We start from the raw sequence: 25,826 nt of genomic DNA on the forward strand, positions 1-25,826 counted from the left end.
CATGCAATCGATTGGATGCCTACCCTTTAATGTTTTCTTAACCTCCGTACCACGATAAGCTCAGAACCAGTTGTACCTCCCTTTTGATAGAACCTGTCCTTCTGTGGTTGTTTTGGCCTGGTACCATAGTAGTGTCAGAACGTCCAACCGTTCCGCCTGCATAAATAACCCATCAGGGACATGTGCATTCTCCTCTATTTCAGGCTGGCACCTTACCCATCTCGTCTATATGAGACAGCATGATGCATTAAGAGTCATCTTATGGATACGCTCAAGTCCTACAACAGAGTGTCGAAAAATTATCATACCTCAGTGATAGTGGTGGGTATTGTCAAAAGTGGCGACTGCAGAATTGTCTGATAACACGTAGAGACTGGCTAGAATCTAAATCCAACAGATTGAAGGTACTATACTAACACAAACTGTTGTTATTCTGGAATATTAACCCAAATTTCTGGCGATATGTACAGACGGGCTACATGTGATTGTGTGGGATTAATTGCATGGAAAATGATATGTTCAAGGAGTCTACGTGAACAGTGTGTATATCATACCGCCATTGAAAATGGCATTACCTAGATCTTGGTACCTATCGACTGTTAGACCAACATTGCTTTATGGCACATGATTCCTTTTACCCATTATCTGCTGACTAAGCAAGAACTGTTGTTATCATAGTAATGCATGTGAAGTTTGCCCTCCTAAAAGGTTAGTGCGGGCGTAATAGACTTGTGTATGTACAGTACGTTATGTAAGTGTATGTACAGTACCTTAATATTGTACTACCACGCTAAAAATAGCAGACTTGATCCTCTCGTCATAACTTGAGTTTACAAAGTTACGGTTCACTGATAAGGTTATGAATTGTATTAGAAACCCACTGAATAGAACTCCGGTTACCTCGTTAATTGCCCGTAACACACAATGAGAATAATTGAGACCCCTCAGATTTGAAGGAGGCAGGCTGTAGTGAAATAACCTATCCGCTTATACATTGCCTCTATTACCTTCAACTAGCCGTTAATTTTATAATTCTGGCATTATTAATCGTTGATAGGTTCTGTCATAACCACAAAAGGTGCACTGGAAAATTGACATGTTACGCTACTTTTCGATCCTTTGATTTACAAGGTTCTGCCGATGGAATCATGTTTAACATGTATTGGTTGTGTAACAGTCATATGTAGGCTTTAACTCTAACTTGGCTACTTGATTGTGGCGCCCAGCTTAAATAAGCTTTCGTAGAAGGGCCACCTGGTCTCTTTCATTCAGGACTGCATCTGACGGACTATCTACTCAATCACCTCGAGGAAACCATCTGGAAGATCAGAGATTTATTAAAAGTACCCGTCACACAAACCATCAGCTTATTTTTCCTCTCAGTTTTCAACAATCCAGCTTTACAACATTATGGCAAAAGAGACATCCAAGCTAGCAAGCTATAAGCGCATTATCCTCTGCGCAGACGGCACATGGCTTGCGTCCGACATGGGCGACAAGTCCTCTCCTTCCAACGTCGCTAAGTTAGCTCGAGCTGTTGCAAACAGTGGCCTCGATGATAAAGGTAATCTCGTGAAGCAGATCGTATCTTATCATTCCGGCCTTGGGAGCGGGGACCTCCCATTCCAGAAAGGCATCTATGGTAAGTTGCTCGAACCCATGACTTCATCCCTGCCGCTCGCAGAACTTTACTGAGGTGCGTGGTACTTCAATCCACAGGTGGTCTGGGCTGGGGTCTCGACATTGACGTGTGTCAAATTTACGATTTCATTTCTAATAATTACGAACCCGGCGATGAGTTGTTCTTCTTCGGCTTCTCGCGTGGGGCTTTCACGGTGCGCTCGGTCGCCGGCCTTGTCTGCGACGTTGGAGTCCTCTCGGCAGTGTACATGTCACGCTTTGCAGAGATGTGGAAGGCATACCGTGCAAATACTAGCGGTGAGCCTTTCAGAAATACACCGTGGTATCTGGATAATAAGGAAAAGCTGGGTCTTACGGACGTCAGGGTCAAGGTGGTTGGCGTTTGGGACACCGTTGGAGCTCTGGTACGCGACGATGGACATGCTGAATACTGCTCCTGTTTAACTAACCTTGCATGGCTAGGGAATTCCGGAATGGCCCGTAGTGGGTTGGGCGAGAAAACTTGGTATCCCAATCAACAAGCAGTATGCATTCCACAACACGAATGTATCTAAAAGTGAGTACTATTGCAACTGTTCCTGCGGGGGGAGCTGAGGCTAAAGTCGGTTCTATCAGATCTAGATTATGCCTTTCAGGCCCTCGCGATTGACGAAAAACGACTAACTTTTCCTCCTACCCTCTGGCACAAGACTGAAGACAGTCCTGCCAAAGATCTGCAGCAGTGCTGGTTTCCCGGCGTCCATAGCAACATCGGCGGCCAAAGAGATGATTCAAATACTCCGGTTGAATTTGAAGAGATTGGCAACAACACATTTGCCTGGATGGTAAGTCCTTGCCATCCACTGCCTTAATTTCAATGCTGATCGATTGAATTTCCTGAAATCCAGGTTGATAATCTCTCCGACATGCTCACTTTTGAAGACGCCATGATCCAGACTCTCGTTGAGGAGCACCGACATGCGATCAACGCCATCAGAATCACCAATGGCTGGGGCTGCGGGCCGTTTGTCGACAACTTCTCTGGGATAGAAGGCGCCTTCTTTCGGGTTCTAGGGAAGAAGGACCGCACACCGGGCACCTATCCGCGGGACCCGGGCGATGGTACTGATGGCGCCACGAATGAGTATTTTCACCCTATCGTGCGGATCCGCACGGACAATATCGACTACAAGCCCGCCTCGTTGCATGGATTTGCCTCCGAGAGGCCTGACAGCAATGTGGGGTGGAAGTGGGTGAAGAGGGGTGTTCAGGCAATACCCGAGTACGTGATGCGCCCGGAGAAGACGATGAGTGTAGCATATGAGGAGCATGGGAACGTGAAGTATCGGGTTGATGAAAGTTTATCGAGGCTGCTGTGTCCGAGGAGCATTTTGTTAGATCTGGATAGGGATAATGGGATAACGGGATAAGCAGGATTGTGGGCTGAATGATCATGCTGAAACGGCATCTCGAGTGAATAAAAAGTCCAGCTATAACGGAGAGTCAGAGCATGCGTGGCAAACAACGCTCATATGTTATAATTTCTCCAAACGCAGCGTATTGCCATTCTGTAGCCCTTCTTTCTGTAGGGGCTGTTTTCTATGATATGGAAGATTAGTGAGTGCTGAGGAATGCAGTCAGAGTAGCCAAACTGATCATGGGCCTTTTTTTTCCGCTAGCATAACGAGGGTGTGTTAAGTTGTTGTGGTGCATACCCTAAGTGCATTACACTCTTAGTAGACGAGTCACTTGCCCAATGACTAGACAGACTCCGCATGTGCCATTACACTTTCTCCGGCGCCTCTTGTCCTAAACTAGGGATAAACAGTCAGTTATGACTGCTTTACCAAGATATGGTATATCTTCTGCTCAGACTCGTCATTGCTGGGGGACCGAGTCAACGGGGAGAGAAACCCAGAATATTATACCTTTAGTGCAGTTTCATTTAGCACTTCTGATCTTACTGAGCCGGCTTGAGGACTGCTTCAATAATGCATAGATCCTTCATATCGGATGCACTTACGTATTGCGAGCTCGAGAGAACATAGATTTCACTTGGATCGACACTTAATCTCATTCTAGCAGTCCAATAAACCTTTGCATTCAACTAAGTGACCAACTTGGCAGTTGGATTAGGACTCGCCCAGCCCTTTTATCGGTACAGTCGACTACCTGCAGAGACTGGGCGAAGCACTCCGGCGTCTTCGAGGTCACTGACTAAGTCTGCTAGCGCAAAGTCGCATCCACGGGACATTCTCAAAGCCATGGTGACTGGTAGATATTCAGTTTGACCGGTAATCCTGCTGACATAGGACGTCTCGCCAATCGGTACAACAATTTCGGGAGTACCGGCAATAATAGGGATGGACGAGTCACCAAAGCCTAGAGGAGGACCATGTGGAGCACTGCGATACTCATCTCGGTAGGATGGCAGACCAACACCCCAGGCATAAACATATAGACCCTCAGAGCAGGACTCGGTGTCGAAGCCGCCATAACCATCCGTTTCCCACCAGTTTTTGAAGATGGTGATGTTTTTCAAGGCCTGTGAATAGATCTCATCAGTTGCATTCTCCTGGGCCCAGCGCCATCGAGATAGCGGACCTGGGTTGATGTATGGTTGGCGTCCGCCGTGCTTGGTAGCATAGTCAGAAAATAATGGCTGACCGAGCAATTGCCACTGGTCGTGGGTAATGTATACACCGTATGTCGAGTGCAGCATACCAGCAAGGTCCGCGGGGGCGCTACCATGGGTCGCTTCCCACTTGGCAGTGTAGTTTGTACGCGTAGCATTCAATTTCAGGAATCCCTCGAGCTGACTGATCCATCCATCGATCAAAATTGCTGTATCTGCGCTGGCTGGCTCGCTATTCCAGTCGCCAACGGAAACGGAATAGAAGAGTGACTTCGGATAGGAGGTATGGTTGGAGAGGAAGTCGGGGTACCAGGCCTTTGTCGCTTTGGCCCAGAGCTTGCCACTGCGAGCGAAAATACCAGCAGTGTCGGAAACGGGACTCAGAGGGATCACATGATCCATAGAGATAGCACCTGTCGAGGGCCGGTTGCCGTAAATACCTTGCTGCCCGGCAGGTCCTCGCATGGAACCACCGGTGTCGCTTCCAACAGCCAAGTCAAGCCACTCGTAAGCTCCAATGCCAGCACCCGGTCCAGTGGACGAGCCGCTAGGGTCTTGATATCCATCTCCTCGGGGGTTGAAGGGTGCATGTAAATCAACCCAGTCAGCGGTCGCACTGTCACCATTAGCGAACTGAACTGTCCCCATTTTGCCCACAAGAACTGCACCAAGATCGATCAAGCGCTGAACCGAAGGGGCTGTGATATTCTGGGTGCCATAAGTGTAGAAGTAGGCACGGTTTCCGCCACTAGTGGCGATCCCTTTGACATGATATATGTCCTTAACTCCCAGGCGAAGGCCGGCGAGAGGTTGATCCTCTGTCACAGTGTAATAGAGCCTCGAGGGGACAGCAACGCTCTTCGCCATGACGTTCTCTGTCACGGCAGGAAGAGATCTAAACCCGCCCACTCCATCCGTAATAACTCCTTGAATGAAGGCCAGATAATCGTCGTCGTAGAGTCTATAGGCCATGTAAAGGTTTCCAGTGGCAGCGGAGACGAAATAGGGACCTTTCGCTGGATCCCCCATGATAGGTCTCGATACAGTCTTGATACCAAAAGCTTCCTCGCTACAGGGACTAGAGCTTATCAAGGTGGTAGTATTGAACCCAGACAAGGTGCTGCTAAGGGATGCAACATGAAATCCTGAGATATTCGTTGAAGGGCGAATATAAATTGTACTTAGGAAGCCAGACTGGAATACATCGTCGTCGTTCTCATACTCGGACACTATATTCACCAATTCATCTGATTGGATAGTGGTGTTAAACGTGTCGATGATGGTCATTGGAAAAAGACCTAAGCCGTGAACAGTTGTAGGTTCGAGCGCTGGAGACCCAGACCAAATTTTGCCCAGTTGACCAACAGAGACCCCTCCAACATAATAGGCAATGCCATTCAGAGTCACAACCGTGCCATTATCAATCAGAGCGGCTTTGGAAATGCCGGCCAATATAAGGAGAGACCGGAAGCGCATTGTCGTTGTCTTGGGGAAGGTGAGTTGGATGAATTCGAGACCTCACTGGTTATGCTACAATTCGAAGGAAATTCACTCCCTCCAAGGTTTAAATAGTCAAGATGCAGACTGCTTCGACCAACTGCGATAGACACCGTCCGAAATCGCACGATTACACCAGACAATACTAACATATAATAGAAACATAACCCTAGCCTTCTCCGGGTCTTCGTTAGTTATTGATCGGATAAAGCTCGTATATGCTTATCTCGACCCCATCATCTTAACCCCACCATCTCGGCTCACTTTCTCGACCCACTTGATACAGCGCTGGAAGCACTTCAGCCCCGATATTTCTTACTAATTCACCTTACATTCACTACGCCGCATATATCGTAGTATATAAGGATGTTACATGCATCACTGCTGCCTTCGGTGAATCACTGAAACTGAGCTGCTGGGATATACTAAACCGCAACATGAATTGTCCCAAGTAGTTGGATTAGCCTACGGATCCATAGGTTGAGCCAAATCGACAGACAATAGCAGGGGGTTTCATGCGCGCTTTCTTCACTGGCAGAAGTTCCTAGCATTAGCGCGTCAGCAGACTGCATTAGCGCCTCGAGGCAGCAGATCAACACCACAATCGATCACTACCAGCGATTTAATTGGCAGCTGGCGAAGCTACTAGTACCTCCGTACGATAACATAACGATAGTATGACCAATGTCGGCAATCTTCCGATACTATCAGTTTTCATCCAGTCTAGTGAGTCTAAAATATTCCATAGAGCCCTGCGTATAAATCGTTCAAGTTCAAATACCGGTGTCTGATTGAGAATAGACCCAGAATCAAACAGCAAGGCTCAGTAAGATCTACATATAACAAAAGCTGAGAGGTGATGAAAGAGATACATGTTACTACATCAATCACTCAAACCAGCTCCGACTTCGACATTATATATCGGCGTAGCTTATGGGTAAGCGTTGGTGCTTTCGATTCACCACAAGTATTGTCGTATTCGAGGAATTCTGAGAAGTCTTCGTTTGTTATTTTATCTCCTGACCTTAACAGCACTCGATCGCCGTCGGGGAGAGGAATGAATGATATCTAAGACCAGAGTCGAGCAGCCGACAACTTGTCTCCAGATGGTCTCTAGATGGACGTTGGCCATGTGGTCGAGCCATGAAGTAGCCACCGAGTGTGGTGCTCAACCATGCGTCCGCACGGATGTATGAGACTCCAGCCGCCTTCCATTCTCACGATTTGAGTTTTCTCTTGCTTCACAGGTATTCTTCCAGGTGTGTTTGTACACGTAAATCTGCCCCGTCTGCATCAGTTTAGATTGAAAATTGTTGAGTCCAATCTTGTGCACATTTGTTGCAGAACATCTTCAAGCATTGGTGCTGGTATTGAATTACCATAAGGTTATATGCAGCATTGGTAATGGAGCAGTGCAGAAGATTCGGTCCATGTGCCTTTACCGCACCCTGAAATAAGATAAATCCACGGATTTTTTGCAATTATCGATGTTGGCGGTTTTGGTCGTGATGAAAAGCATTCAATGATATCGGTTGAGCCATCACAGACAGCAAGCTACACCAACAACGCAGGACAACCTAGCCAGTAGTATTCAATCCAGCGGCCTCATATCTTACAAGTCAGTGTGGTGCTTGCCCATCAGAAATTGCGCGTATTGATTCCCTTGTATGCCCGGAAATTCAGGCTAAGTAGGGCCAAAATCAGCCTGGAGCTCCTCGTCTTTTCATCATGATATAAGGAATGCCGACCTCACGTCCTTGGTCAGGCCATGAAAGCGGATGGTACCCTATTCATTAGAGTTCTACCGCATGCTACTTGGTCGGTCATCGGTCGGGGCACAGTGCATTACAAACTCAGCTCCAACTGAAATGTGGCGGATTTAAATTGACTCCGATGTGGACCCGAACATAGGAGCCAACCAGTTAGCCGGCGGATGTTAATGAAATATATGTTTGCCAAACGGCGCTAATACTACATGATTTGTAAATATTTAGTCTAGACCAAATAGTCGATGCACTTGGGTTTAGCTTGAATATTTGCGGAGTCAATCTGACCCCGTTATGGGGTTGTCATATGTAAGCAGGTGAACAGCAATTGTATATATCTTCACCACACCGTCTATAACGATACTTTGATCATCTACTCAAATCCGAAACTTAACAAATTTGCCATCAACCAATCAGTTCTCTCATCACAATGCCTACCACTGTCGCAGTCGCTGGAGGAACCGGCAAGCTTGGTCGGGCCATCGTCGACGGAATTAAAAGTGCCGGCAAGTTTGATGTTGTAGTCCTTGCTCGTCAGGTATATAATTTTCAATCATTACGATACCCTCTGATTCTAATGATCCTTGCTTAGGCCGACGACGAGAAGAGTAGAGAGATAGGCGCTCGTATTATTGCTATTGACTACGACAGCCCTGACGCAATCGCCTCTGTTCTCGAGCATCACGGCATCGACACAGTTATCTCAGCTCTTAGCAGCCAATCCCCGCCTGATCAAGAGTTAAATCTTATCAAAGGATCCGATAAGTCCACAGTGACGCGACGGTATATCCCCAGCCTTTGGGGCATCCAATACAACGAGGAGTGAGTACTGCGCCGGAGCAGATCCTTCTATCTACATTTATCACGTGAACTGACATCAATTAAGAATTGCAACCTATTTTCCTCCCGCCGCGGTTAAGATCAACTATCTCAAGAGTTTGGAATCTACATCTCTTGAATGGACTGCCGTGCTGAACGGATACTTTCTCGACTATTATGGCGCACCTAAAGTGAAGACGTACATGCCGCCTTTGGCACTTGTTGTCGACTTGCCCAGTGACTTTGCAGCAATTCCGGGCTCCGGAGATGTCCCAGTCGTCTTCACCCACACGTTTGATATTGGCAGATTCGCTGCTGCCCTGCTGACGAAGGGTAAATGGGAGAAGGAGTCATACATTATCGGCGACAAGTTGACTCTGAACGAATTCGTTCAGAATGCTCAAGAGGTCAAGGGGACCAAGTTCACGATCGAGCATGACTCGATCGACAAGTTGAAAACCGGCCAAATCACCGAGCTTCCGACCCACCCCTCATTCTACCCATACTTCCCCAGAGAAATGCTTCAAGGGATGTTTGCAGCTTTTGGGATCATGTTTGAAACTGGAGTCTTTGATCTCAAGCCTAGCCGCACCCTGAACGACGAATTCCCTGACATCAAGACTAAGACGGTGCGAGAGCTTATATCTGAGGCATACGCGACTTGAGACACATGGAGTATTTAACGGGTGCCAAGAAGTAACCCAGACAAAGAGGATACTACGTAGAGCACAACCAGTAATTTAAATACCTCTCCCATCACAGTCATTTAGTTGATGATGTAAACCAGTGTTATCCGTCGTGATAGTCATCATTTCGGTATGTGAAGTGAATACTAAGCTAGTCGAGTATCGCCATGTCCTCCATGAAACTCGTGGTGGATAAAATTGAGAGTGAGCTGGAAAGTGCATGTAATGGCGTACTACTGGACAAATCAAGGTTCATGACAAGCTTTAGTAAGTTGCATGTAATGATAATCTTCACAGCATGAAAAACCGGCACCCGAAGTACTGCGCCAAGGATTTAGAACCGAATCGCTGTAATAAGCATGAAAAGGGGAGTCAAAGGCCGAGATCTGAGTGGGGCAAACGAGCTTAGCTTGTTGTATTTTACGATGACCAAATTGTACCGACATGCTTCCTACAGAGTGACATTGGTCTCTAATGTATCATGGCCTAGATGCGAACAAGAAATTGTAAGTCTGAGATTTTAGTACATCTGGAACGAAAGGTCCGTAGCCGTTGTTTGAAACCGGTGTTTTGTCAGATGTGTTCAGAAATATCTTCGCCGCCTCAGTACATGGTACTGGCATGTTGCCTATGAACCCCTGGGAAACATGCATGAGGTCTGCAGAACGGGACAAAGCCAGTTGAATATCCTTAAGGTTTAGCATAACAATCCTCAATACCAACATGAAGAGGAACTTACCATGACGCGTTTCTTTAGCCCTGGGATATTTTCGTTTTGATTTGCAGCGCTTTCGTATTTCGGAATGTCGTGCGCGGCTCTCGTTACATAGTGTGCGACATTATAGAACTCCAAGAGCCCTAGAATCATAGTTTGTAGTTCATATCCATGTTCCAGTTGTAGCCGTCTCAGATTGTTGATGAACTCACCAACAGATCTGACGTTTACGAGTGCTTCGGGGCATGATGGGTCATCAAGCACTGCTGCAACCAGTGTCAAGATTGCGACAACAGAATATCCAAGCATTTGCCTGCCATATTAGTACATAAAAAAACGTAACTTTTGGGGAGCCCTTACCAATGGTATACGAGTGGTTGCGACGGCATGTTTTGTAGGACTAATAGTGTCACACGGGCTCCAACCACCGGAGTAGGTGACCTCAAAGGGATATTCCAGTCAGCCCCTCTCACAGAAGAAGCATCCATTGACGGAGGTATAAGTTCATGGAAAGCTTTCGGGCACTGCAAAGCCATGTGAATTTTCCACGCAGTAGTGTAGTAGGCGAAATGCAAGTTCACAACTCCCGGTTCAAGGTCAATACTGGTCAAGGGATTGCTACCCGCAGGTCGAATTGTTGCAGGCAGCCCCACTCTCCAAATTTCAAGCTGGTGATCCATCTGCGAGACGATCCGTACGCGATCAATCGGTTCTTGCCGCAACGCCACGTTGGAATAAAGGCGTTCATGAACCTTGGATTGGATTGCAGCTAAATGTGCCATCAGCCTAAGAATGTTAACACCTGCAAGAGGTAAGGCCAAGCCGCCGGTGCTAGCTTCAGCATTAGCGCTCGATAGACACATTTCATCATCGCCATCGTCAAACGGCGTTCGTAATCCATACTTCATCGCTGCATTACTGCCAAGGATGTTGATTGTCCAGAGAACTCGCATGTGCCGATCATTCTCCGTAGGACTTGTGGTGAGGTATAGATCTCTTCGATATAAGCCAATGACCTGAGCCAGTTGAATAGCCGCTGTCAGTAAGGTGTGGGCGGTTCGTGCATCTGCGGTCCCATGCATGAAAATGGCCATGATCAATACAGCTCGGCAAGCTTCGAAGTCTGGAACCTGAGTAACCAACTCAGGGAAGATAGAAAATGCGTTTTTGAAGTGACTCCATGATATAGGAAACACATCTTTTACCGCATTATTGGCAGCTTTCCACTGCACAGCAATAGCGAGAATTGCGTTGATTGTCGCCCATCTTGCTGAATTGCTATGACAGTCGTTCAAAGCCGTCGAATACTGCTCTTCAATCATGTGAAAGATCCAGTCATCGTCAAACAGCGGCCAGACCTTGCTTATGTCCTCTAAGGCGCTTCTCATAAGAGGCATGATGTAGATTTTGGGCGGAAGCGGAGCGAAAATCGTCCTTGCGAAGCAACCAAGGTCTTGTTGGTTTTTGATTGATCTCATTGTCCCGGCGCTTGGAAAATTAGGTAGGATATTTGGCAGACGCTTCATTGATATCTTTTCGCAGGTATGCTCTGTATCATCACCGAACAAGGAACCCGTAATCACAGGTCGTGCTGCACCGCTTTCCAATGTGTACTGCAGCGCATCTTGATCTTCGTCGGCAGCCAAGGGCGTTGTTGGATGTGAACTTTCGGCTTGTTTTCCTTTCTCTTTCTCTTTCTCTTTCTCTTTTTCTTTTTCTGTTCCTATTCTCTTCACCGTTAGAATTCTTTGCAGATTGTGAGATAAACAAAAGACTTACCAGGCCCATCGGGGAACTCCATGTCATTTTTAGCATCATCGTGGGGTCTTGGGGCTGACGGGTTTCGCAATGTACTTTCCAGCCGTTTCAATCGTTCCTCAAGGCTCTGAATGTACTCCTTGCTACGTAAACAGCTTAGCACGGAAGGAGATTTTCACAACTATACACTTCGAGGTACCTCTTGCCGAGTCCCCGTTTCTTTCGCGTCATGTATAAGCAAACGGCTTTCCTCTTTGCGCAATGGCCACAACTTGGTGTTTTGCCATCGCACCGGATTTTGCGACCCTTGCATCGGTTACAAGCCTGTCAAGCAATGCTCAGACCTTTGAACGAGGCAGCAACAGTCTAGAAACTACTCACGTTCGCGGTTCGGTTGGCATCCGATCTATTTGCCGCCGATGGCTCGAGGTCACTGCTCTCCATGCTGCGAATGTGAATAACGATCTTAGAATAACGATGAAAACATGTGATTCAATGACTTCTCAGCGCCGATGCACGTCACTGTTCATCTGCAAACTTACGTTGATTCAAATATCACCAAAGCCACTTAAGTCATGCGCTAGGATTTGTCAGGGTTTTCCCGCCGGTCTTGGCGCGGACTCAGATTGTATCCGCGTTTCCATCCTGTCTGGTTCATTTTTCAGTTCTAGACGGTCAAGTCCGAGATATGTACGAATTAGTTAGGCGTAACTGTAATCATAGGCGTTCTGACGACACGGTGGGTTTTGTAACTAATTAGTCTAACCTAGGTTGAGGTTATGCATTGAGCTCTGGGTGATGGTTAGACGACTGAAGATGAATCGTCTGCGAAAGCGGAACACATGCAAAACTGCTGAGCACACTGTAACGTCTGTAGTGTGAAGCTGTCCAGGACTAAAAACGAAGCATTAGAGTAACATAATTGCCTGGGCGGCTTTTGCTTTCGCAAACTTATCTATATACACAGGAGACAGGTGTCGTTTCACAGTTTTGCAGGGCATCCATTGGTTTAGTGTTTAGTTGGATGATTTTAGGAGGGATGTTGCGCTGACTATGGGGCCCGGTAGGCCTAGCCAGACATGCATTAACGCAAAACCGGGGGTCACTGTAAACCAAGCCACTACAGATTACCCAATGCACAAAAAAGCGCAAGTTGCTATTCAAACAATTCTCGGTTATTTGAAACTCATCTTTTTCTTGTCACTTTTATACACCTAGGCTTGCTTAAGGGCTCTTTGGCCGTGTTGTTGCTGGCAGCCAGGCGTACTAGCTCCAGTGGCTAGACTCCCTAAGTCCGACAAGCACCGAACAGTCCCATGGGCAGAGCTACAGACAAAGCAAATAAATCAAATTGAAGCTCTTGATTTCTTTGATTTACGCTAATATCGCAAATTGGTCAAGTTTATTTATTTGTGTACATAGTTTATAAATCAACCCGGAATAAAGCTCTGGGCTAATTAGAGACCTTCATACGGTCTAACTATTGTTCCGTTACTAACACAGCGTCACTGGATCACTAATCCAAACGTGATCCGTCACGTGACTTTGTAATACAGGCTAACTGTGGCTTCTCGTATTAGCTTTACTTATTGCGGGGTCTACGGTCTGGTTAAGGGCCTCATTCGTAACATTTACGTACCGATGTAAACAGTATTTCCATTTCCCCCCTCTCCTTGGGATCAGCATCAACGACATAATTATATTTATTTGTAAGGTAGTAGCTAGATTTTGCCAGTATCCGTAGGCTTCCGTCTACACGTAATGGCTGTCCGGGACCGGGACGTGGAACGATTCCTGGCTGATGAACGGTTTAGCCGAATCTTCACGTATCCCGCGGATCCTGCTCAGGGACGCCCCGAGGCGCTTCGCATTTCATACGCAGATTATGGATACCATAGTACGGAGAATCCCCAGGTGCAAAAAGTCTTTCTTTTTTTCGGGCCACTTTTGGGGTCTCGAATGCTCTTTATAGCCAAGGATGTTCTGGCCAAAGAATATGGAGTCCGTATTATCAACGCCGACCGGCCGGGCTTTGGCGAAACACCTGATATAAAAGCAGAGGGGAGGCTAGCTTTCTGGCGTAGTAGATATAACCCTTTTTTTCTCCCTCTCTACTCCTGTTTTATTCGTGGCTGATCGGCATATAACCAGAGGCTATATTCGCATTATTACAACACCTACAGATCCGCCACGTACATCTAGGCGCGCAAAGTGCCGGTACGGTATACGCCTTAGATTTCATATTTCATTACCCCGAATTACTATATCCGGATAATGCCTATCTTGCTATTGGGGCTCCATGGATTCATCCTTCACATTCTCGAATCTGGCATATGTCAGTAACGCACGCCCTTCCTAAGTCCCTGCTAGGACAAGTGGATAAGCTTGCTTCCTTATTCTCCGTCGTCTCCGCTCCCATATTGGAGACCAGCTTTGGGCTCACCACTGCTTTTGGGCGGTGGTTCGCTACTCAGCCAGCTGGAGAGGATGCCGCTATTACCGCCACCGATCCGGCGGTAGCCTTTGCAGAGGCTTTGGATCCAAAATTAGCCGACTTTATCTATGCTAGTCCTATCCAGGGCATATCTAACGAGTCGATTCTGCTACTGCAGAGGACGCAGGGTGCATCCGGATGGGCGGACTGGGGAGATTACGACACCTTAGTGCCTCGTCTCAGGCGCACCATGGCTGAGAAGGACCGGTGTCTGGTTGTGGAGTGCTTTTTTAGCCAGACGGACTCCATGATTGGCGACCATGGCACAGTCGGCCCGGAGTGGTTCAAAAGCTGCTGGAGCCGAGACGGCAAGGACGACGATGCCATCCAGTTCTCTTGCAGGGTCATCAACGGGGCGGATCATAACTCAATTTGGGCCACGCAGTGGGGTGTGGCCCGCGACGTATTTAATCGTATCCGAGGAACTGGGTCTTGATACCTAGGTAAGTAACAAGCTATAGCTTCCATAGTGCAAGGGAGCTAGAACCAGAAGTTATTGATCGACTACCATTTGTGCGCAGTCTGCTGCTTGTCACAGCTGCGACCACCAGCTGACCTAGTCTGCCCCAGTGCCAATTGGCAGCACGACCGTAGCGACTTCTTTTATAGGCATAGGATGGCTAGTGAAGATCATGTATATCGACCACAAGGGGTGTTATATTCCACTAAAGCAAGTAGAAAAGCTAGCTTCCAAGAAGTTAGTCGCGGAACGATCCCGATTTCCTAGTAAGGACTTCGACCAATAGTTGAACGGGGTCCGTAACTCAGGCAGTTTAGATAGTTTCCCCTTTGTTCTCTCCTTTTTTAGTATTCTATCAGTAGAGTTCTCGTTACCTCGTGAATAGAAACTTAGCCCTACACTGTCTGCTTTGTCTCAGCCCGACCACCTACCGCCTGGGGTTGTTGACCCTACTGCTGCCCAGTGCTTGAGACAATGGTAGGCTAGGGGCGTTGAGAAGGAGGGCTGAGCTTCATGGAAGACGAAAACAGGATATTTCTGATAAGGGAGTTCTGATGGTGCGTTACGGAACACACTCAAAGGTCACTAGAACTTCGTACCAATCCCGAGCGACAATTGAGTTGTGTCATAAGGAAACAATAGGTGCTACCAGATCCAGGCCGGTAGATGACCCCAGCGAGATAACGGGGAACGTTCGTGAAAACCAGATACAAACCAGAAGATGAGACCAGAATATCGAGTGATCCAGCCTCATGAACCTTTTTCTCGAAAGGCTGGAGAAAGAATCACAAGATGGCAGGGCTTGATCGTCGCGACTTGTCAAGAAACATCTGAAAAACTATTCCTGCGATCTGGTAACCCGTACAGAATTTCATAGGCTTGCACTCATTTTCGAGATATGCCGGTTCTAGAAATACAATATAAAAATTTCGTGGGACGCGAGACCTCTAAATAGCTATAATGCCCTCACCAAGCGTTTTTCGGAGATACGGGGTCGTATTAGGGTCGTAACAGGTTTCCGACTAGTTCGAGAGGCTAGTAGATACTATATTTCTTCGAAAGCAGAAGGAAAATCATGTTTGTTTATTGGTAAAGGAAAACAAAGAGAAAAAGGTCAATAGGATCGCAAGACGTCGTTCATCACCAGTCATAAAATCGCATATGATCGTCTCTGGTCTACGTGACCACAGAAAAGCCTGTAGAGGCCTTGGCAGCCTTGGCACACATTCCTACAGGCTGAGCCTCCTCCTATGTGATTGTACCGTATGGGAACGAACCGGGGGACTGAGCTCTTCACTCTCTCTGGTCGCACCGTTCCAATCAACAAAAGTCTCACCACCCCATTTCCGACCCAATCTCTGCCTGGCAAAGCTTTTGGCGGCCTCTTTCTCCAGCATCTCTTTCCCCGTAATTATCTTATGCCTATCGCCTTTATCGCGTTTATTCACCAAGACATCCTTATCGACGAAAGCCCCCGGCTCTTGGTTCTCTACAGGCTGCAGAATCTTGTTTTCCTCCTGCCGGACTTCCTGGTGTCCAGAATAATCAGAGGGATGTGCATGTTCCCCAAGTAGTGGCACTATGTGCGTAGGGCCTTGCCTTTCCCTAGATTTCGATCTCTATCGTTCACCACCTTCTGGGGCCTGGTCTTTCCCAATCAGCTGCACCAATCGTCCTTGTTTGTTCAACAAGTCTTTGAATGTGCCCTGCTCTGCAATTCGGCCCCGGTCTAAAACTGCAAGCCGGTCGCAGACCTTCATCATCTCCACATTGTGTGTGATGATGACTATCGCGATCTCGTTTTGGCACCTGCCGCTAGCGGACTCCTCGGCGATCAGATCCCATGTCTCAACAACGGGTCGGCCGTGTACCGGGCTCGGTGTCAAACCCGGCATGCCTCTTGCCTTGTCGATCAGGCGCGAAATGGTTCGTCGTACGCCCACTGCAGCTTCAGGATCCAGTGCGCTGGTCGGCTCGTCGAGAATAAGCAGTTTTGGCCGCCGTACTAAAGCCCGAGCTAGACAGATACGCTGGGTTTGTCCTCCAGACAAGGCCTGCCCGCCCTCACCGACCGCAGTATCGAATCCGTATGGTAGGCTGTCGATGAAGTCGAGAACACCGGCTTGTCGTGCTGCGCGCTCGATGTTTGATAGTTCTAGAAGTGGACTCGTGTCTGGAAGGCCGTAAGTAATATTTTTCTCGATCGTTAATGGGAACAGGACAGGTTGTTGTGGCACAAAGGCAATCTGGTTGCGAAGAGTATTCATGTCGAGTAGCTCTGGTGGGAGCCCGGCGAAGGAGATAGGGTGACGGTAAATCGATGGGCGCACATTGCGGACTTGAGGAATGTGTGTCGGTTCGCGCATCAGTAACAGTAATGATGCAAGAGTTGACTTCCCACAACCCGAGTGGCCGGTTATGGCGGTTGTCATTCCGGGGCTGATCTCGAGTGTCAGGTTGCTCAGCACTGAATGTGCTGCTTTACCCTCACGCGAAGGGTATGAGTAATAGACGCCATCCAGACGAACCGGAAAGGGAGACACAAGTTTCTTTTTAGGCTTGATAGTAAAATCTTTTCTCGTATCTTCGTACTCGCTCTCGTTTGACTGGTTATCTTTGTTTTTATCACCAGGCACCGGGAGACTTGCGTAGTATATCAGCCGACCTGCTGTTGCTTGTGCACTGCTGGTCGCAGGGATAGAGCCAAGCATCTGACTTGCTGCACCAATTCCGAGCACCAAAAGACTGACTACCTTCAACATATCGTCTACAGTCAGCTTGATTCGTACAGCCAGTAAAACTGTCGCATAGTAAAAGATAATTGCCATAACCATCCAGATCAATGCTTGCCAGCACGCAAAGAGCACTGCCATCCATGCAGCTTTCTTCAAACCAACGTGGTAGGTGAGCAATGCAGACTTATCGTGTTTGGCGGTAAAGTGTTGTTCTAAACTTAGGGCTCTCACGACTCGTAATTTGGTGATAGCCTCGGTCATGACCGCGGCTGTTGCTTCTGCTGTCACGTTATAGCGAACCTCCCACTTGTTGCTGACATGAGCGTAACCTTGTACTACCCCGAACAGAAGAGGTACGGTAGACAACGCCACGAGAGTGAGTCGCCAGCTGATGATAAAAGCCCATATTGTAGTCGTCAGAACCATCGTTGCCATCATCAAGACGCCTGGAGCAAACCGTCCGACGAGACTTCGAATCTCCTCTGCATTTCGATCCATGCACTCTATGATCCTGTTTGGCGTATGTTTTGATTTGTCGAAGAATGGCCTTGGTTGTCGCATTATTCGCGAAATCGCTTCAACGCGCAATGCATCTATCCAAACTTGGCCGCAATAATCCATGAGAAAGTTAGCTAGAAAGGTGGCAGTAGCGCCCACAACAGCGACTAATAGAAGAAATAGTGCCCATGTCTGACTATCAGGAATAGAGTCGACGCTAAGATGTAATACCGATAGGAGGCTGGCGAAAATGATAGAGAATGCGGGTACAGAGGCTGCCAGCAGAACACAGTTGAGAAGCCCGATGACCAGATAGCAGCGTGCTTTGGTGTCAAGCAATGGCCAGACGGTCCGGTAAGTTGCATACAGCGAAACAATCTTGCCAGTGTTCTCGGTTGATTGACACTTCTCATGGCTTGGGTCCCGGTCTACTATATCAATGCCGCCGTTGTTACTAGTGTCAATATAAGATCCTCGCGGCGTTGCCCGCTTCTTGCTCTCGACATGGTCTCCATTCCTGGTGCGGAGTCGACGAACAGAATAAGCTTGTTCCTGAAGCATAGTCAAACTCGTTCTACCCACGTCGGGTGGTAGCATAGGGATATCTTTGATAATAGTATCCCTCAACGGCGTCCTACTGATTTTCCGTGGGGCATCAGGGCAATGTGTCGGGGCTTTCAACACAGCCGTTGTCTTCGAACTTGCGAGGTCGATAATTTGGTCGAGTGTTTCTTTGCCTGTCCTGTATTGGTGCCTCCAGAAATCTGGCAGTAGTTTTGTAGAGTGCCCAGAATCCATTTGTACTGGTGACTTGTGTGTACGCGATGGTTGCTGCGTCCCCCGGGATGTCTCTTGGGCTGTGGTCGGTCCAGTGCCGAATCGCAAGCGTCCACTGACGAGCTTGGAGTTAGCGGATGCTATGCATGGCCATAGCGTCGCGGACAAAGGAGGTATTGAGACTTGTGGTTCAGCTTGCAAGTGCTCCGGAGAGGGGGTCTGACTTTGCAAACCGACTCCATCAGAGCATCTTAGCACAATGGCCTTGGAGATGGAGGCGTTGTCAGAAGTCAAGAGATCAGCCAAAGAAGTCTTGTATGCAGTCTCCATTTTATGCCGGAGACCCCAACCAATATCCCGCTTTTTATCAAGTACGCAGACGTGATCATTGCTCCTGATCTGTGTGAGATCATGGGTGATGACTATAGTTGTCTTCCCATTTCGCCAGGCTCTGACTGCCTCCATAACCAACGTGCGTGTTGGACTGTCCAGGCCACTTGTGGGCTCATCGAGAATCAAAACTTCTGGATTGCGTATGAGTGCGCGTGCCAGAAATAATCGTTGAGCTTGCCCACCGCTGAGATTATGTCCGAAATTCCCGACTCTGGTTCGAACGCCATTAGGCATGTCCGCGATGGTAGACTGGAGATGTGTGGCATCACAGACGGCATCAATACTCGCTCTGTTAGCCTTGTCTGAGCAAGCAATACCCATAGTAATATTTGCCAGAAACGTGTCATCAAACAAAACGCCGTCCTGCTGAAGCAGAATAATATTGCGCCGGATCCAATCATCGTCTAATATCTTTAGAGAAACGCCGCCGATGGTGATGTCACCTTCATATGGCTCGTAGAACTTGACAAGGAGATCCGCAGCGGTACTCTTGCCTGCTCCACTTGGACCAATAAGGAAACTGAGCTGTCGCCCTGGGAAGTATAATCTCTTGTGAGCCAGGACTAGGCTACGGGGGTTACCGGAGTAGGCGAACGAGACCTAGGCCGGGCATGTTAGCAAGTATTTGATTGCGAAAGCATCGAACTTACTTTATGGAACCTGATAGCACCGTCACATTCATCTTGTGTCTCGTTACCAACAGGTTTCTTAGTAATACCGCTGGGTTTAACATGATTGGATATGTGCTGTAATGTCTGACCCGCAGAAATCCCCTTGGCAAGCATTATATATAGAGGTGCAACAGACTCGATGGCTTGGAGGGCGTTGCATGTAGCGTAAAAGGCCGTGACTACGCTTCCGGGATCCATCCCTTTCTTGGCTAATAGTGCGCCGTAATAGAAGCCTATAACAAAAATGATTTCCAGCCAGAACTTCATGTATGCCATCTGACAGGCACTTGCTCGTGATTGGACAAGAAATGCTTTCGTTGAGCGCTTGATGGCGGCAGAGTATTGCCATGTCTCCTGATCGGTGCCGCTGAAGGCCTTGACGATATCAATGGCGGCGATGGCCGAAATCGCGTGTTTGGAAGCCAGTGATAATTCTTGTTTCTGTACCTCCATCGCAGGCTGAAGCTTCCGGCTGAGAAGCTTGAGAATGAAGATCGAGGGTGGCAGCGTGGCGAGGATGACCAGTGTCAACTGCCAGGAGTAGAAGAAGGCGACAACCAGGTTCGCACCGGTTGTCAAGAAATCCACGGAAAGATTGCCGAGAACAATGCATACTGTTGATTGCAGGTCCCTCAGTTGACTATGATGGTCAGCATTCAACCTAATTTGATTGCTATTCGACTTACGTTTGCGTTCTTGCAAGGAGGACGGCAGTGCCGTTTACCTGACGGTCATACCAGTTGAGATCCCTATGCAGTAATGCGCCAAGTATCCGCTGCCTCGCACTTTGTGCTTGTAAATCGCCGAACGCAAGCCAAGAAAACATCAAGGCAAAGTGGATGATCCATCCTATGCTGCCAACAATGACCAAAACTGTACACCACGTTGACACCTGCGCCACTGTGTCTATTGCTGAAAGAGCGTCTCTACCATGACTTGCGATGAGGCCAAATATCCGCCCAACAAGAACAGCAAGTGACGCTCTGAGGACACTGGCGAATACCGATGCAACAAGTGCCGGAGCAAGAAATAATGAGTGACGCCATGTTGTGAACGCGAAGAGGTGTCTGAATTGAGGTTTCTGATGTTGAACAGGTCGTGATGGATCTTGCGCTGGCTGACCTGTTTCAGGCATTGAGCTTATGTATTTCGACATAAAGGAGCAGCCAGAAATGAGTTTTGATGGCGAGTGATAGGTTAAAAGATTCATGGGGCATGTAATTGCATCATGGAAGCATCGCGGGCTCCTGCAGTATTGTTTCTGTTGTTATTGTTGTTTCTGTTGTTATTGTTGTTGTTGTTGTTGTTATTGTTGTAGTTGTTATCTTTGGGTGATGGGGTGGACCATTAAGGCAACTGCCCTCAAATGGGGACCTCAAATAAGTGTGAATGTTGGCCACAGCATTGGGGATGCACTGGCAATCGGCCGATAGATGTACTAGAAAGAAAAACTGAGTGACTCCCATCATATCAGATTGATAAAGCATCTGGAAACTAGGGGTTTAATGGCCCAACCATGACAATTAAATATCCCGATTGACCACTGTCCATTGTCTCACTACTTACCAAATGCGTACTCCAATTCCTTCTAGTCTGGTCAAGTCTCGAGCAACATGAACAATTAATCTCCTTGACCGGTCCTCTACATCTGCTCTACTTGTTCACCAAGCGGAGGGTCATTCATCCTAACTTGTGCCACAAACTGAGGTTTCGTGACGCCCCCTCGACTGATGTGCGAGCATACTGCTTTCATTTTGCTGCTATTTATTTTCACGCTCCGCCGTAGCTACATGGGAAATGGTGCAGCACTTGGATAGCCTTCACGGACGCCTCGGATAGATCAACACCACCGGCTTCGTCATTTTAGGACTTGCCAGCCTTTGCCTCCTGTGCCTGCTCGTAAATCCAGTCATTCAATCCAGCGCGGTTCCTCAGAATCTCAATGGCATAAAACTGCATCCTCGGCACAAAGATGGTGCCATACTGTGTGTACTCGGTCTTGGGGTCGGCGCGGACCATGGTACCGAAGTTGTAGTCGTCGATCTGCTTCTCGTACTGCATCATGAACTCGCGCCACCTCTTCTTGCCTTCGGGGCTCTTCATCTCGTCCTCGCTGACCGTCTTGGCCGGGTCGAACTCGGGAAAGTCCTTCTTGACGTGGTCGTAGATGTCGTCGTCGAACTTGGTCAGTCGGATGGTCGAGCCCTTGACCTTCTCCAAGATCGACCAGTAGATCTCCATGTGCTGCACGACCTTGACGGCAAACTGCTTCTCCATCTGTAGGGCGAGAGGGGAGAAAGGTCAGTATTGCCACGCTGTTGGACATGCCAGTGTTTGGTGGGGTGGTGTGTCGCCTTACATCCTCCAAGTTCTGAGCTTCCTCGGGATTGAAACCCGGCGGCGGGGCCGGGTTGTTTGCTGCCATCTCGCGAATATCCATCGTGTGTGTGCGTGTGTATGTGTGTGTGTGTGTGGTTGTTGGTCGTTTTTGTAGGGTATCAATACGTTATGCTGTTCTGTGTGGGTGTGAGTGCAAATGTGAGTATGTATATAACTTCACTGGTAAGAATTTTGTCCGTGGTCGTCGCATGGCAGTTGCCGCCCAGAGCCCAAAATTAATTTTGCCCCGCCATCGAGCTCCTGCTCCTGCTGCGACTTTGCGCCCATGGCGGGGTAGTGACGCAGTGCTGCAGTGCTCGGCGGGCGATAGGTTCGCCGATGATTAGCCGGTCGAAAACGGACCTCGACAAACCATTGCATACAGTATGGAACCATTACTTTGATTCCAACCAGATAATCAAATAAGAATCATGTTACCTTGTATGAGCGCTTGTGTCGCAACGCCCGAGCGATGCGACAGTTTAAAGCCCGGAACCTCAGAGACCGCGTAGCCGTTCAGACATTGGTTCATCGTTGCCAAGTGGCGGCCTGGCGTGCTGGACCCAGAGAGCGTTGGGTTTATTCCCTGCCGTCAGATCGTTCATTAGCAGCAGCATTTTTGTCAGATGTTCTGCCATCCTGAGTTCAGTTGACTGGGAACTTCATCTTCGTCTTGGGCAATCCAACGCGGACTCTTTATTTCTTTTTTCTTTTTTAAAATTGGACACAATAGCGTATCAATATTGCGCTTACTTGCTCACACGAACCGGCCTATTGTAATCTGAGCTCCCTTTGACGCAGGTTTTGCATGGATGTATTAAATATTCTTTAAGGTCAACTAAGAGACTGCATCCACGCAACCCCAACCATTCGCAAAGAGGAAGCTCGTTGCCAGAAACACATCCATCAATGCCTCAACGGGTATTTCTACATAATAAGGCGAATCGGGCCGCGAAATACCGTTAACAATATGCTGAAGCCATCGAGATTGAGGTACAGCTAGACATGGTATCGGTGAGGCGGGTTGGGGCGCACCCTCAAAAGCTGCCAAGTTCTGCACTACGTATAGTGCGCAAAGTGGCAGCCCGGGGTTGTAATGATTCAACATTGGCCAACATATCCCTTGCGCTGGTTTATGGCGTTTGCCATCGCAGGTCGCCCTCCAGGTCTGTCTGTGACATACACTCCAAACTCAAGCAGTCTCAGGCTGTTAATTAGGTGCCTTTCAGCGGGCTTGTACACAAGTTCATTGGTTCTTTGACCTGGCTGTGTTGAAATTTGACACCCAGAACCCCTCGACTTTCTTTCCCCCAAGGTAAACGAGCGATTCTCCCTATCCCGACAGGTCATAGTTGAAGCGGCGCCTCAGAGAGTAATATACTTCCGTGCGTTCTGCTTTGTTTTCCGGTTCTTTGCCATTGTGTCCCGAAAGGCTCATCCGAAGCCTTGTCCAGGTAATTCCATACAATTAGGAGTCTGCCGATCGTGTTATGTCCGATATTTCTGGTCGTGTCCCTTTGATTAAAGTTACCTCGATGGCATCCACAGTGGCATTTTGTAAACCTTCATGAACGCTAAAGCAATTGCCCTTAAATACAGTCGATGCATTGGGTCGCCGGAGCTCTATTCATCCGAGAGTATCTTTGTAAATGTTACGTGCAGCATTCATTATGGCGTCGATGTAGAATATCCTGAGGCTCTCTCGGATCCTCTGGAATGTGCGAAGGGTTGCGGATGGTGGGCAACAATATTTGCACGATTGCCTTGCCTAGCTTATGAGTGGTGATGGAGAAAAACGGCTCCAAGAATTCGTTAGTTGCTGTGGTTGGTGAGGTCCCTGGCGCCACGCGAATGAGGTTGAAATGCTACAATGCCAGATTGCAGCGACAATGACTATCAGAACAAACGTTCCCCCCCCCCCTGTGACCTTCTTTAAGCACAAAGTAGGATATAATTGTCAGACTGTTGCGCAGAAGCCGAATACTCCCAGTCTGAAGTGTTCTCAAAAGCTGAAAACAAATACACCTTACTATATAGTTTCTGACGTATCTTCATCGGCGAGATAAGTCTAGTTATGGATAGAGTAGTTCATCGATTCGAGCGAATTGGGTTCAGTGTGCTGAAAATTAACTAGCTGTATACTTGTGTGATGGATATGGCTCTTTGACAACAAACCTGGAAGCGAGAATGACTAAGCGAACCCTGACCGTTCCAAGAAAGGATCATAACATCCTCGATAGGATGTTCCTTATGTTTGTTGGAGTTTGTGATGAATTTCAGAAATAAAGGCTTATTAATGATTGTCTTTCTTAGGGTCACAACTCTGCCGCCAGCATTCTTACCTGGTGTTAGGCTCACGGAGGCAGACCCGGCTGTTCAAGCCGGTTTATTGCTGGTGCTCAAAAATGCATTTCCTGGCTCCAAACCGCCAACCGTTGAGGATCTTTTTGGGATAAACATTTCCTGCCTTGTTGCTACATGTGAAGACGGTTTCTAAATTGCTGGTATTAACGAACATAATCTTCGCCGAGCTTTGTAGACACGAAAATATTAGGATACAAGATACCGAAAGATTCCGAGGTCTTGATGAACTATCACATCCACCGCACGCCGGCTCTCGTAGACGAATTGGATCCCACGACTGGACACAAAACCGCTGCAGCCAGGTCTGGCGATGGACTACAGGATACGTCACGACGCTATCTGGGCACAATTGAGCCGAGGCGAAAGCTGGTCAAGCATGAGAAGACAAGTGACGAATTATTTAACTCCACTGCTTTGCCCTCCGTCGACTTTGGTGGGGCTATGAAGGTTGCTATGATATGTCGCATTTCAATAATACACCTGGACATGTTTTAAGATATTTCACACACTCATATATCAGTTAGATCGATGACCGTGGGAAATGGCTGAAAATAACACAAACAGGTGTACATGGTGCTCTAAATTAACATGACACCGCTATTCTTGAAGTTGAAACTTCTGGAGCTACAGGATGACCTAAGACAATGTGTGCTACAGAGAACACTTTACGTATAGACGATAAGGCTTACACAAGACTACGTGTTCTGTCATTATCTTTGAGTAGATGAGAAATCTGAGCATATTAGAGTGATGAGTTGTCTTTCTGGCCCAGGCAGAAATGATGAGGTTCTCAGTCTAAGTGATGATGCGAGCCAGCGGATAACAGCTGTGCCGCAATAAGCCTTGACTTAAGATCAACTTCGCTCGTAGCAGGAGAGTTCTTGTGAAACAACGGTATAAGGCCGACTGCGTTTCATCTAAGCCAGAACAAGCCTCAAGGAGTAACAGACTCAATAGAACACAGTTAAGATCTCATTATAACTCGGCTTTTAGCTTCTAATGAATCGTTTCTGCTGGCGTAAGATCTTTTAATCACCACATAACTACAACTGTTTCATGCTGTTATTAACAGACATAGATGATGTATTGTTCGTAGCATGTGCACGCAATGATCGGAAAAGCTACGCCCAAAGTTCTCAACTCGATCATTGCTGTGTGTGAGATGTGATTTATTGCCATGAGATGGCGTAATTTGGAACACTCAGTCATTTACAAGATGGATGAGGTATTCGTCGATCGGTTTTCTTAAATATGGACATAATATTATGCGGACAACAAAATCGTAAGGGGGAGCTAGATTAATGTGGATTTCAATACACGGAATCAAGGATTCCAGCTGGCTGAACTCGCTTTTAGTTCGTTAATGTAAGAACATTTGAATTCGAGCAGGCACTTGTTCGTAAGTTCATGGCGAAGTCGGTGAATATTCAGGGTTACTGTTGGGTGCAATCTGTTACGTCAACAACGGTATCACGTTGTTACTCCAACGGTGAGCTAATTCGGGTACCTCCTTCTATTATTATCTATTCATAGCTTTCTCTAATGTCAACTGAACTGGT

The 25,826-nt window shown here is 47.7% G+C and overlaps 8 protein-coding genes across 8 annotated transcripts; 3 read left to right on the top strand and 5 right to left on the bottom strand.

Annotated features, from left to right (window-relative positions):
• Positions 1–1,410: 1,410 nt before the first annotated feature.
• Positions 1,411–3,050, top strand: BKA67DRAFT_664523 (uncharacterized protein; the record flags this gene model as incomplete). Its single annotated transcript, XM_046108395.1, has 5 exons — positions 1,411–1,642; positions 1,720–2,045; positions 2,104–2,197; positions 2,257–2,465; positions 2,529–3,050. 5 exons carry the CDS (start codon positions 1,411–1,413, stop codon positions 3,048–3,050), a joined length of 1,383 nt encoding a protein of 460 aa, XP_045951962.1.
• A 353-nt stretch (positions 3,051–3,403) lies between these two features.
• Positions 3,404–5,731, bottom strand: BKA67DRAFT_541670 (amidase signature domain-containing protein; the record flags this gene model as incomplete). Its single annotated transcript, XM_046100974.1, has 3 exons — positions 3,404–3,434; positions 3,644–3,686; positions 3,793–5,731. 3 exons carry the CDS (start codon positions 5,729–5,731, stop codon positions 3,404–3,406), a joined length of 2,013 nt encoding a protein of 670 aa, XP_045951963.1.
• Positions 5,732–7,948: 2,217 nt separating this feature from the next.
• On the top strand, positions 7,949–9,002 carry BKA67DRAFT_664525 (uncharacterized protein; the record flags this gene model as incomplete). Its single annotated transcript, XM_046108396.1, has 3 exons — positions 7,949–8,056; positions 8,111–8,340; positions 8,405–9,002. 3 exons carry the CDS (start codon positions 7,949–7,951, stop codon positions 9,000–9,002), a joined length of 936 nt encoding a protein of 311 aa, XP_045951964.1.
• Positions 9,003–9,502: 500 nt separating this feature from the next.
• Positions 9,503–11,216, bottom strand: BKA67DRAFT_527318 (uncharacterized protein; the record flags this gene model as incomplete). The annotated part of the gene is made up of 3 exons (XM_046098841.1): positions 9,503–9,712; positions 9,769–10,051; positions 10,099–11,216. The coding sequence occupies 3 exons, from the start codon at positions 11,214–11,216 to the stop codon at positions 9,503–9,505; spliced, it is 1,611 nt and encodes a 536-aa protein (XP_045951965.1).
• A 362-nt stretch (positions 11,217–11,578) lies between these two features.
• On the bottom strand, positions 11,579–11,823 carry BKA67DRAFT_488248 (nuclear protein; the record flags this gene model as incomplete). The annotated part of the gene is made up of 2 exons (XM_046096943.1): positions 11,579–11,632; positions 11,686–11,823. Coding segments are annotated over 2 exons (192 nt in total), but the record flags the coding sequence as incomplete, so codon positions are not given.
• A 1,434-nt stretch (positions 11,824–13,257) lies between these two features.
• Positions 13,258–14,426, top strand: BKA67DRAFT_527229 (uncharacterized protein; the record flags this gene model as incomplete). The annotated part of the gene is made up of 2 exons (XM_046098829.1): positions 13,258–13,579; positions 13,648–14,426. 2 exons carry the CDS (start codon positions 13,258–13,260, stop codon positions 14,424–14,426), a joined length of 1,101 nt encoding a protein of 366 aa, XP_045951967.1.
• Positions 14,427–16,069: 1,643 nt separating this feature from the next.
• Positions 16,070–20,659, bottom strand: BKA67DRAFT_664528 (uncharacterized protein; the record flags this gene model as incomplete). Its single annotated transcript, XM_046108397.1, has 3 exons — positions 16,070–19,453; positions 19,504–20,164; positions 20,211–20,659. The coding sequence occupies 3 exons, from the start codon at positions 20,657–20,659 to the stop codon at positions 16,070–16,072; spliced, it is 4,494 nt and encodes a 1,497-aa protein (XP_045951968.1).
• A 728-nt stretch (positions 20,660–21,387) lies between these two features.
• Positions 21,388–21,949, bottom strand: BKA67DRAFT_526991 (polysaccharide biosynthesis-domain-containing protein; the record flags this gene model as incomplete). The annotated part of the gene is made up of 2 exons (XM_046098801.1): positions 21,388–21,801; positions 21,884–21,949. 2 exons carry the CDS (start codon positions 21,947–21,949, stop codon positions 21,388–21,390), a joined length of 480 nt encoding a protein of 159 aa, XP_045951969.1.
• Between the last annotated feature and the right edge of the window lie 3,877 nt (positions 21,950–25,826).

The sequence above is a fragment of the Truncatella angustata genome (assembly GCF_020726525.1).
Source record: "Truncatella angustata strain MPI-SDFR-AT-0073 chromosome Unknown BKA67scaffold_11, whole genome shotgun sequence".
Lineage (NCBI taxonomy): Eukaryota > Fungi > Ascomycota > Sordariomycetes > Amphisphaeriales > Sporocadaceae > Truncatella > Truncatella angustata.